Source organism: Crassostrea angulata, chromosome 1 (assembly GCF_025612915.1).
Source record: "Crassostrea angulata isolate pt1a10 chromosome 1, ASM2561291v2, whole genome shotgun sequence".
Classification (NCBI taxonomy): Eukaryota; Metazoa; Mollusca; class Bivalvia; order Ostreida; family Ostreidae; genus Magallana; species Magallana angulata.
In genome coordinates, this window is record NC_069111.1 from 17,802,985 (window position 1) to 17,815,696 (window position 12,712).

At 30.8% G+C, this 12,712-nt stretch overlaps 1 protein-coding gene across 2 annotated transcripts in view; it reads left to right on the forward strand.

Moving 5' to 3' along the window:
* Positions 1 to 10,636, forward strand: part of LOC128157459 (uncharacterized) — a 33,736-nt gene extending 23,100 nt beyond the window's left edge. The window contains exons 9-16 of one of the 2 annotated variants that reach the window (XM_052820019.1): positions 441 to 662; positions 1,139 to 1,245; positions 3,964 to 4,090; positions 4,261 to 4,395; positions 5,813 to 6,091; positions 8,001 to 8,105; positions 9,238 to 9,331; positions 9,907 to 10,636. In XM_052820019.1, the coding sequence (XP_052675979.1) occupies positions 441 to 662; positions 1,139 to 1,245; positions 3,964 to 4,090; positions 4,261 to 4,395; positions 5,813 to 6,091; positions 8,001 to 8,105; positions 9,238 to 9,331; positions 9,907 to 10,279 (1,442 nt within the window). In that variant the 3' untranslated portion in view covers positions 10,280 to 10,636. The remainder of the gene's footprint in view (positions 1 to 440; positions 663 to 1,138; positions 1,246 to 3,963; positions 4,091 to 4,260; positions 4,396 to 5,812; positions 6,092 to 8,000; positions 8,106 to 9,237; positions 9,332 to 9,906) is intronic. The other variant, XM_052820028.1, reaches the window with a different exon arrangement.
* The last annotated feature ends 2,076 nt before the right edge of the window (positions 10,637 to 12,712 follow it).

Below are 12,712 nucleotides of genomic sequence, written 5' to 3' on the forward strand. Positions count from 1 at the left end.
TTACAAAGTCAGTAAACAAAATCAAAGAGAATATTTATCAATGACAGTAGCTATTTACAGATGCCAGCAATTTGGACGAAGGATTATATATATGTTATGCGACTCTCTCGGACAAAAATATAACAAAATATAACAGTAAAAGCCTTTATACAAGCAGTGAGTATATTTAAAGCATGGTCTTTATTACGATGACTACAGTATTTTATATTTCACAACATAATTCATTTTTTTGTTGTTGAAATAAATGGTTAAAGTTACAGAAATATATTGATGCCAAATTGACAAACTGTCTGTTGCTTGCCACATGTGTAAAATTTACATATTGAGAGTTACAGTTTTAAACGAACAGTTTTTACATTAAAATAAAAGTGTAAAAAGCTTAATTTTTTCACTGATATATATTTTGTATAAGATAATTTCTTTTGTTTCTGATACAATAGATTCAAGCAGAGCAGGAAACCTTACTGAGTACGTAATTATGCCAAAACCTAACGCTTCCTCGCCGACTTTGACCCCGTTTGATTGCAGTGTATTCGAGGACGATTCGATTGCACACCAAATCAGACTTCGTCCAAATGAATCTGCATTTTACTCCGTTCTCCCAACGTTTAGTGTTAACAATAAAAGTATTGTTATATCCAAACCATGGGTCTCTTACAAAGGTATGGTACTTTAAATGGTTGGTTGATATACAACAGTAAAGGAAAATTCCGTTTATAAAATACAATATTTTATTTTATTTCTATATAAAACAAAATTTACTATAAAAAAAAACCTCACTCAATTATGACTATTTTTCTTGAATGCAAGTACCTTTTCTTAAAGCATGTTTTATGATTTAAGATATTAGGCTATAATTATTCATCACCGAATAGCTGTAGATATAAGGAATGACCTATTCTGACTAGTTAAATTGTCGAAACGATATTAATCAATTGCAAAAATTAGCATTCAATAAGTCGGTAAAAAGGTTAATGTATCTAAAATTTTAAAGGAATTTACATTGATTTTGCAGTCTTCAGAAACTTTTGTACCTTATTAAGTAATATCGGGTGTTTTTTCTCGAAATAAAACCATCAGTGATAAAATTGATTTGTTTTGTTTTGATTTGTTTTTACCATTATGGTTTTTTTTGCAGGATGTTACAATTATACTGTAAAAAATTTTAAAGACGAGGACTGTACAACAATCGATGTCACTGAATGGACCAACACAATTGACCGTCTACCTTTAATTGGAGTCACGGTGAAAAATATCTTTAAGCCTTTTTTTTCAAAATGTTATGAGCTTAAGCTACATGTAGCTTCTGATCACACAGTGTCAGGCGTCTGTCATTTTGTCTCTCTGACGGTAATCGTTTGATTTATAGCTCACCTGAGCCGAAGGCTTAAGTAAGCTTTTCTAATCGAAATTTGCCGTTGTCTGTCGTTGAAGTCGTCATCGTAAACATTTACATTTTCTTTTTGTTTCTTAAAAACCACTGTGCCAATTTCAACCAAACTTGCACAAAGCAGTATTGTTTAAAGAGAATTCAAGTTTGTTCAAATAAAATAGGAGATCGTTAAGAACTATTGAGAATTTGTTGTTATTTAAAAAATTCTTTTCAAAAACCCTTTAGCCAGAAAAGCTAAAACTTATATCGCAGCATCCTCAGGTACTGTAGATTAAAGATTGTTAAAATCATTATCCCGTCGTAGGGTAAGACCACAATCGGGAGCAGGTCAACTTTAACATAGTAATTATCTTTTAAAAATTATAATCTTCTTTTAAAAAACCAAAGGGACATATTTAGAAAAGCTGTAACTTGTATGGAAACATCCTCGGGTATTACAGACTCAAAGTTGTTAAAATCATGATCTCCTAGGGAAGGGTAATGCCACAATGAATCGTACTTTTTAAAAACAATTTTCTTTTCAAAAACCGTTCAACAAGAAAAGCAGAAACTTGTGTGGAAACATTCTTAGAGTAGATTCATGTTTGTTCAATTCGTCATCTCCGGGGATATGAATATGCTTCATTGTTGGGGGTTGCATTTTTACATAGGAGAATATCCTTAAAAACCTTCCTCTGGGAAAACATCCAGCCAGAAAAACTGAAACTTGTGTTAAAATTTTGTCAAAAAAATTAGTCATAGGAGAGGAAATACTATTGGAGATTTTAAAATATGAATAAATAAAAATATCTTCTCAAATGCTAGAAAAACAAAAGGGGCTAGCTATTTTACATAAAAATATGTGGATAAAAGTCGATAGGTTTTTAGAATACTTTTTAAACCATTTCTTTATATTTACTTTATTGTCAAAGTATTTTAAAATTGATTTTGTGATTTTATAAATGCTGATTTGAGGTATGAGCTATTGTTGCTTGGATGAGCGATGTGAGCATCTGTGCCTCTTGTTTATAGGTTTTATCTGTGATACACTAAGTCGATTTTAACTTAACGTTGATTAATATATTTCTAGGTAGAGGAGTGGAGATTGTTTCAAAAAAGACATTTTCCATCCTTAAAAAAACTTTTATATAATAGTATAAATATATTATCTATACTACTTTATTAAAATAATATACTCGAATTTTGGGGCTTTAATACCGATTGCGAGAGTACAGTACTGTCTTCTGTTTTATATATTTTAAACATCATTGGTATTTGAAGTTTACCAATTTGTTTTAATTTTTTCTCAATCAAGCTTCGCTAATTAATATTCAACGGAAATTCCGTTAGAAAATCCGGAAATCATTTGGATTTTACAATCTAGCGCATGCGCATTACATTCACGCTAAATCATAGTAGGCTCTTTAGTTTATGTTTCCCCAATATCACATTTGTATGGATAAACTCAGAAACGATTTTACAAATACGTGTAAATTTTCATTGAAAATTTGTCAGAATTATATTCTGTTCATCAAAGGAATTACGGGTAGGTGATAACTCTAACTCAGTGCATTTAATATGAAAAATCCCGAAAGTTCCGAATGTCAACATGTTGTGTAAATATTCGAAGCGAGTAAAAACGTTGGTGAAAAAAGTGTTTACTTCTTCCAGTCCCCGATTCTTCGTTAATATGAATTAAATTTTTGAATGAAAGGTATTTACAGCCTCAAAATGGTTTGTTATAAATTTGACTGTTATTTTCAATGCATCTTCATTAATTTTCTCCAAAATCGTCTTGGAGTAATTCTGCAATTGTTTGCTACATTACGGGTATATGGGAGTTATTTTAACTGTGGTGAAGGCTTGTGTCGAGACACAGTTGGATTATTATAACTACACCTAGTGTAGTGAAATTAATAGCATTATCGTAGGCTTATTAAAGCTTGGTTAATATGTAAATGTCAACAATACGGTGGGTCGATGTATCTATTTCGTAAAATAATGTCCTATACCATATGCTATGTCAACCCGTGCACGCCCGGGTCAAAGGCTAGTTGGTGTAATATAAATTCCTTCTTAGTTAAACTATCATCGAGATAATGCGTCACTGATCAATGCTTGGGCCATAGGAAGCATGCAGATTTGACCAAAAAATATTTCGGAAGAAATCTGATGAAAAAATCTGCGTGTTAAAAAAATCGATTTGTATAATGTCATATGCAAGCATCCTGATGGAGTGTAGAGTCTTCAAACTATCGTAAATAATCCAAAAATAGGACTACGATGAGTGCAAAGTTTTTCATAAGACTATTTTGTTTGGGGGCTACTTTAACCCTAAACAATAATGGGAAAACAGAAAGAGAAATATTCTTAATTAGTGACGTGTCTGAAAAAATTATTGATGCCATCGGCCTAGACCCATACATGCAGAAAATGTTTTTGGTGGTATTAAAAATAATAAGTTTTAATTATGACCTGTCATGGTCACACTAAAACTACGATATCTATGAAAAACATTGGGAAAACATATCTTCTGTAGAGAATTTTGTCATATGAGGGACGTGACGCATGGACTTACCTTTTCATTTTAGAGGCTAAATAGATGTATTCTATTGGATCAAAGTGAAAATGCCACTGGTAAACAAGTTTCATATGAGTATTGCCGAGAAGATAAAAAGGATTCCTATGAATATATAGAGTTGTATTCCATCATAGATGGTATGTACCTTTGTTTCTATTATGTAATATATCTATAAAAAAACTATAGATGTAATTTATAATTATCTTTTGATTGTTTGAAGATATCTTTAATTTCGAATTTAAAATATAAATCATTTTCGTGATAAAATTATAGCTAATATTCAGTTTTCTTAAATGGTTTTTTCAAGGTTCATATAGTCTATCTTTCACTGGAGAAGAAAGTTCAACTTGTAATGCATCGTACATTGATATAGAAAAGAACAAACTCTGGGGAATACCATGTTCAGAGATAGCTCGCTGTGATGCATTTTGTCTTCGACATGGTTTGTTTTCTTGTTTACTTAAAAATTACCTTGTCAATTCTATTGGAGAAGTTCATAGTATAATATTGTATACAGCTCTAATCTTAGTATGTTGTTTGTTTGTAACCTATTGCAGATGGTATCTGAAGGGTTTATTCCTTAACTTGGTCTTTTTATAAATATACTTGACATTATGGAGATTGTGCTGAACGTAAGATGGATTGAAAAAATTAAAGAACTTTTGTTTTTAAATAAAATTCAGTAAAGGTATATGTGGCGTATTTGGAGTAAAATTTTTGACACGAGTTTGAGTAAAAATATACATCATGCTTCTTATAATTAGACGTTTCACAAACTCTAAGCCCATATAAAAAAGTGTTCTGTCCTTAGTTATTTGTCTCTAAACTTTGCTACACGTCTGATGAATATTAAATAATGTTATCCGCCATTTATAACGCCACTGCGCATGAGTGCGGGAAAACCTAGCATAAAAACACGATGAGAGAACAATTGTCTACAAATTAGAATCACGTTTTTCATGTCTTATATTAGATAATTTTTATATCAGATGATGCTCGAAGTATTTTTATTCCGAAATTCATTTATTAATAGAACGAGATAAGTTGTTAATTATGTGTAATGAAGACAATTTTAGCATCATCGACACGGTAAATACCCTTCTCCTTCAAGAGTGAATACCCCCTTTCCCTGAGGGATGCGTGTACTGAGAGTGTTTATTTTTTTATCAAAAATTCCTCTAAACGAAAATCTGATGGTGGTTTATAACTTATAAAGTAAAGACAAGGAACACAGGAAGCACGAACCTGACTATATAGCAAAACCCTTACTACTTCATGATGGAAACTTAGTTTAATTCTGCTTTAATTCCTATTCCATCAATCTACATGGTCTCTGATAACAATATTCCCTTTCTTTCTATCCTTGTCTGCCTGTCTCTTTTCTTTCATTGCCAAATCTGTCAAACTTAACGATATAATTATCTTTCTCGTCGTCGCCAAAAAATATTATTTTGATATCTTGTATCTTTGTTATGCGATTGACTTATAAAGCGTAATTTGTGTGAAAGTCCTATTTTTAAGTAAAGAAACGAAGCAAATAATCAGATCTTATTATTGTTATCCACAAAAAATACGCCACATACACCTTAAAGTTCAATATACAACATTAATTCAACAAGCAATTTATGGGTGTAGTATAAGGCATGTAGAGTCAAGGTGATGTATTGACACATACACGTACTATAGGTTTAAACAATACCGCAAAGCGAGACCCAAATAAACGAATCTTTAGCTGTTAATAATATTTTCACAAATAAAGGTATTTGTCTAGTTTAATGAATTTATGTCTATTTTTTCAGACTTAATCCCTTAATGGTATTTATAATAAATATCATCGTATGGAACATGGTTTCTTGTAGATGGATCAAACGTCACGGAACATGATAACAAGCAATGGAAAGATGCCATGGATTTATGCATCAGTCTAAACAAGTCACTGCCAGGCATTGAATCCGATTTACTCAAATCACCACTGAGTCACATAGTTAACAATTCATTAATCTGTCTGGCCGTATACCAAAACTTATCTATCATGTTTCGACCAGTTATCAAACAAATAAAGAACATAGACGGCAACACAACTGTCCAACCAACCAACAACACTCGTGGTCTTCCATTCTTATGCCGAGTCAAAACGGGTAAAGTTCGTTTGGTAAAAAATAATGGGTTTTTCCAATGCAACAATTTTTTTGAGACGTCTATAAAAATCATGCATTGAAATTCGGGATACTTTTGTGTTCATGTTTACTAATGCATAGATTATTTAAAAAAATTGTTCTAATAAAAAACATAATTGATTATACAAATTGTTTTATCCTAATGAATTTCATATTTTTACATTTGAGAATATACCGGTATACATTGATAATGATATGTAACGCAATAGCTAAAAATTGATAAATTTTATCCCTATATTTCGCTATTTTATGGAAGCCTGTTGAGTCCAGAAAGTATTTTTTTATTTAGTTTATATGCAATGATTGCGTTAAATAACAATGTTCTTTAATACAAGCTTTTCTTTAACTAGTAAAAAAAATTATGAAGCTAGCACAATTGGCTATAATATCAAAAAAAGTGATAATGAATTGTTCTCTGTTTCATGACAATATATTGTGCACAATTATTGCAGGAAATTAATTTTTAACCGGGCAAGCGTGTGTACATTTTGTTCGCATGAGTATTTTTTATTGTTGGTGAGGACATAAGCGTGACTCTCTATGCGCAATGTATTTCTCTTACACGTATAATTCAAATCTAATGTAGTGTATTGATCTTGTTATTTTTAGTATAACTTACTCCTAAAGTCTGATTTATTGAATATTTTACATATCTAAAGAAAAGAATCGTGACAAATATTTAAAATGTGCAATTTTTCCTTGTCCAAAATAAAAAAAAACCAGGGACGCAATATTGCTTTACACGTAATACACTTTTAACGGGGATTATACAACGAGACAAGTATGTACATAAATATTTAAAGGAAGTAATGTATTTCAAAATTATGAAATCGAAATATAAAGAAGATGGGGGAATAGGATGATGCAACTGCCCATTTGGTTTAGTCTTAAATTACAATTTGAAATTTAATATTTTATTTTTCAATTAAATATATTTGATTTGTTATAATACAAGATAACAAAAGGGTAATTTCTAACTATATTCAGTTTGAAATATTTCAAAAAACGATAATAATTTTTTAAAAATAATCCTCAAGTTTTGGTGGAATCTAACCCACAACCTAAAAACCCAAGTTCTATAAAGTCAACAAATGACTGTTGCTCTAACCACTGAGCCATTTCATTCACAATAAAGTGCGTTTTTTAAATGCTATATGAGACGTTGGCCACAAATTTACGGACTTGTATTTTTTTTTCTAAAACGTTCAGTTGTTGGGCTACAAAATAACATTTTAAAAGTATAGTGGGTCATCTCTACACATTTTTGTTGATTAGAATCGGTTTAAATTCAATTAAACCGCATTTAGACTATTTCAAAAATATGAAGCTCAGACCCACTCTATGAAAGAAAATGCATTTAAGTTATAAAATTGACACTATTTGGAGGTATTGACACGCATACGCGAGTTTGAATCAACCTATTGCAAGTATTTAAAATATTTAAGGGTTACTAACCGATGTTACGTTAAATAAACATTGTTTTTAATTTTTTTTTTCAAAAAGTATCAGATTTAATGATATTTTAATTTTGCAGTATCTAATTATTTCTCATATGGGCATTTTACACGCCTTATTCACCCATCCTCTTTATTTGATTAGCGGTACATCAATCACGCGGAAATTATACAGGCAAACATGAGTTATTTTTTCTCCCTGTAATCTTTGCTACCGTTACATCCCGTATTAACTATATGCACATCGTAATATCTTATTTGAATCTAAACTAAAAACTAAATTACTTAAATAAATCATCGTATCATCGATCAATACATTAATAGTAGAGAGAAAAAATGACTAAAAAAACTGGATTAATTCAATAAAAATAAACAAAATGATTGAGAAATTTTAATTATAATAATATTTTTTATAGATTACGAAAAGCCAGTCCCTTGTATCAACACTTCACAAACGGTTAGTAACGTGTTTACACCAACAATAGGTCAAAATACCGGGGTACCACCTACTAGGCAAAGTGGTGAGTAAAATGTTGTCACTATCTGTTGATTTCATGATTTAATTACTGCCAACTGGATGTTGTTTTTTCTGGGTTTTTTAAGTTGAGCTTTTCTTATCAGTCGTAATCCGCGGTCCCTTCATCTGAAAAAGGGCCATTTTTTGCCAAATTTAGTATAGAGTATTTCTGATAAACGGGAAGTAATAATTTTACAAACTGAAAATTTTTGAAAAAACAGAGGAAATTTGGGCAATTTTTTTTCAAATTGATTTCACTAGATTTCTTCCTTGTTTTATCCTAATTTTTACGCTAGATAACTAACTGTTTGAAGTGAAATGCAAAAAAAAAAATGAAAATTAAGGTGAATATATGCAGCGAATGACTGAAAATGTTTACATGTTTTCGTCATTCATTTTTTCTCAAATTAAAAAAAAATGAATACAGTTTAAAAATTTGATAGAGGAAATTCGGAAGGAAAGCCTTTACCTTATGAATTATTGCTCAAACCCCCCTTCAATTTTTCATATTTATCTTTAACTACATTTTTCTATTTAATTTCTTTCTATTAAGAGTTATTTTATTTGATGACAATTTCACGAATAAAAGAATCTCCATCAAATGATAGAGTTGTTTTTTTTTTGCTTAAAAAATTTAAACGTCACCAAATAAAGAAGAGCGTAATTGACCTGCTTTATTTGTAAAACATACACTATAATAAACATATATATATAGATTTATTTTTAAATCATCAGTGGATTTCTTTACATTTTGCATTCTGAGTAAACATCCTCGGACTTTTTACCTAATATGGTCATAACAACAAAGACGTTAAAATAGAGGGTGACATTAGTTATTAAAGAGAGTTTAATAATGTAGAGCTTCCGTTTATTCTACAACCATAGTATTCTATAAGACTGAGGAGATTGGCATATTTTTATTACGAAAATATTTTTGTAAGTACATTTACCTTATGTAAAGATCCTGATTGGAGTCGGCAATATCTGAACAAAGCTATCAAAAAAAATGAAAAGTAACAATTTTAAGAACAACATTTTTAATTTGATACATGCGTCTTTTTATTCCAGTCATATATGTGTATATCAATTCCATATACTATAAGTTAGAATAATACATGTACATGTACCTTAATCAGTTCCTTTTCTAGATTCCAAGCTGATCGTCATAATAGCACCATCTTCCGTTGGTTTCCTGTTGATTGTTGTTGTTGTGTCTTGCGTCATCCACAGGTCAGATTATGTCTAAATTTTTCCAAATTTTTTTTTCTACAAAAATTTTCAATTTTTTTTAGCAGTATTTTAAGGTGGAATAACACATCACCACAAAATGGCTGACCGCTGATCGAAAAGACAATTCGTTTTATGGACTGACACATGCAACTTAATTCATAGCCGAGTGGATAAAGTGTCGGACTTGTGATCCGTACATTCCGATTTCGAATCCCGCAGAGGCGTTTGTTGTTACTTACTGGAATAATTATTTTAGATATTTATTTTTTATCCCCAAACTGCAAATTTTTCGCTTATTTAACATTTGTACAGTTTATTTATCCCTATATTTTCATTTTTTTTAAAATACTGTTAATTTGAGTTACTTTTTACAGGTGTGTTATTCCACCTAAGTAAGAATGTTTGTTGACGTATTATTTTGTGGAAGACCGTTTTAATTTAACGCGTTTTTTTTTCTAACATTATATGGGTTGTTCAGGTATGTTTTGAATGGTTTTTTGGTGATCATGACATATATAAAAAGATATATTTAATAATTTCTATATATTTAATTTATTTTGCATTTTTTTCTGCAGGGTCAAGAGAAATCGAAAAAATCAAGGAATTCGTAATACTGGTCTTACGAGCAAAGAATACATCTATTCTCAGCCGGTTAATATACAAGAAGCAGTAATAGAGAACATTCAAAGAGAACCAATCAATAATATCGAACAGCTGGAAGAGGACTATTCAAAGCTTCATTCAGCTGACAAAATCAAGTTCAATAATACGTTAGAGGATGAATACGCAATGACCGACCAAAGTAGTGAATATGATGTTTTAAGGAATACAAGGGAAAACCAAGAGGTTTCAGTCGATGCGAACATTTATGACAGGACAAATAATTCAGTCAGTGGGATTTATGATACTACTTTACAGACACCAGATAACGATACTTACAACTTATAAATTTGTCCACATATTTAACAGTTCCACTGAGTGTACATGCAATGTTACTCAATGGGTGAATAACTTATTTTTATGATTTTATTATTTAAAATGGCGAGTGCTTAGACATGATGTTGGTTTTTAAGGTCATGTCGATTTTTTTTTATTGTCAAGAACTAGAATTAAAGCTTCCGTTATCTTTACATAAATACTTTTATTGTTTAACTATTTTGGTTTACTATTTATTTTATTACTTTTGTTTGTAAACCATTTCATTGTTATATATTTTAAATAAAGACTATATAATAAATAACAAAGAAATCCGCGCATGTTGGTAATATTGGCCTCAATTGATTAAACAATTTGCGGTCTATGAAGAGTATTTGAAATAGAACCGAGTGGGTTGGGATGGAGTTGAATCGAATCAAAATTGGGGAAGATTGAAATTGTTTGCCTTCTACTCATATCACGTTTCCCAGGATAGAGAACTTTAGGAAAATTTCATCCAAAGACATTTACGATAATGATTCTAATTCCTATATGAATGTTGCATTAAACTCTGATTATACAGTTATACATGTAATACACTTCTATCACTCAATCTCATATAAAGGTACCAATCGATACCTCAGATACAAAAACCAAAATCCTTGCCAACTCTGAGAATATGAATTGGAACTTTTTTTTTGGTTAAGGATCATTTTGTATTAAATATAAATGTCTAAAGAAATTGTTTGCTTTCTACTCATATCACGTTTCCAAGGATAGAGAACTTTAGGAAAATTTCATCCAAAGACATTTACGATAATGATTCTAATTCTTATATGAATGTTGCATTAAACTCTGATTGATACCAAAATTGTGAATTTCAGGCTCAAGCTATTAAGGGTGGGACTTATTGAGCTATATAGTAAAAATGTATTAAAATTTAAAAAATCTTCTTCTTTACTTCCACACATATTGGCATAAAACTGAATACATGGTTTTGATGTCTACTGATGGCCCCTGGGTCAGGGGCTCAGGGCATGGGGGGGGGGGGGGGGCAATTCATGATTTTGTAGACCAGATCTTTAAGTTCTTTGCCAAAATAATAGGTTTCATCGTTCTTTTTGAAAGATTTCAGGCAGGAAGGTGGTCGTCATTACAAATTCATAATTTTACTACTCCAGAATGAAACCAAATTAAATGCATATATGAAACTCTTCGACAATTTTATGTTTGAGTTATATGAGCACTACTCAGGTGACCGTTAAGGCCTATTGGTCTCTTGTTAAAATATTTTTCCAAAAATTGTCAATTTTTAATCATTAAACTGTAGGCTATTGATACTATTTAATGTAGAAGACTATATAAAAAGATTGGAACCTCATCGAAACATAACCTGGATGTGATTTGAGGAACATTCTACAATTACAGCCTGAGGCTGAAGAATTATCAACGTTACCACCCATGTGAGAATGCATGGATTGGTACATGAGATCGTCATACCCGTCTCTTCTGTAACTTTTACATTGGCATTAAATTTGCATTAAATTATGGGTGATTTAATGATGGATGTTGTGATTTTACATGGATTTTGATTTCTTGGGACAGCGAATCAACTTGTGCATGTAATTGGTCAAGAACTATGTTCAAATATAGGAATTTAAGTCTTCAAAGTAATTGGTGTATTAAAACCATATTATTTATATTTGTCACAATGACTGAATCGTTGGAGATTCTTCCATGTATTGGCTAGCTTTACTTAACATCTCGATGTTTTAGCGTGAACTATGACGTCACTGCCACCCTGCAATCTTCATTTTCCTTTAATTTGCTTCAACGGGCGATGCCACAATCTCCGCGTAGCAGTAGCGGCAAAGTCCCAGTCTACATTAGTGAAGCTCTCAAAAGAGACGACAGCCTTGAACAGAGGACCCCATAATCCTTCCATTCCTGATTAATCTGAAATTAATTACCACACAAGTCAAGTAATGTGTAACAGTTATGAGTCAGACTACAAAGTGTCCAATAAAAATAAAATAAAAATGAATTCAAATTTTTATTTGAATTCATTTTGTTATTTTATTTTTGTTACATCCGTTCGCCAATAAACAATAAAACTCAAGACTCTAATTTTTCGTTCTTTATTTTTATATCATATTGTGATACAAAATAATTTGTTTTTTTTAATATAATGCTAAAATACACTGCATTGGAGAAAAGATTATACAACCTTATCCAGATATATTTAGACATCATCAAATTGTGACAATCTTATAGGTGCCTGTTTTAATAAACAAAAATTGACACATATTCAAGAGGAAGTCGCACTATTCTAAGCTTAAACTCAAGATCATGGCACATCCTTTTTCATACAAGCCCTCTACTGATTAAATATAATTATATGGTATCATTTATTTGATACTCTTTTTATTATCCTATCGCAGTCAGAATTTCACAGAGTGTCAAAAG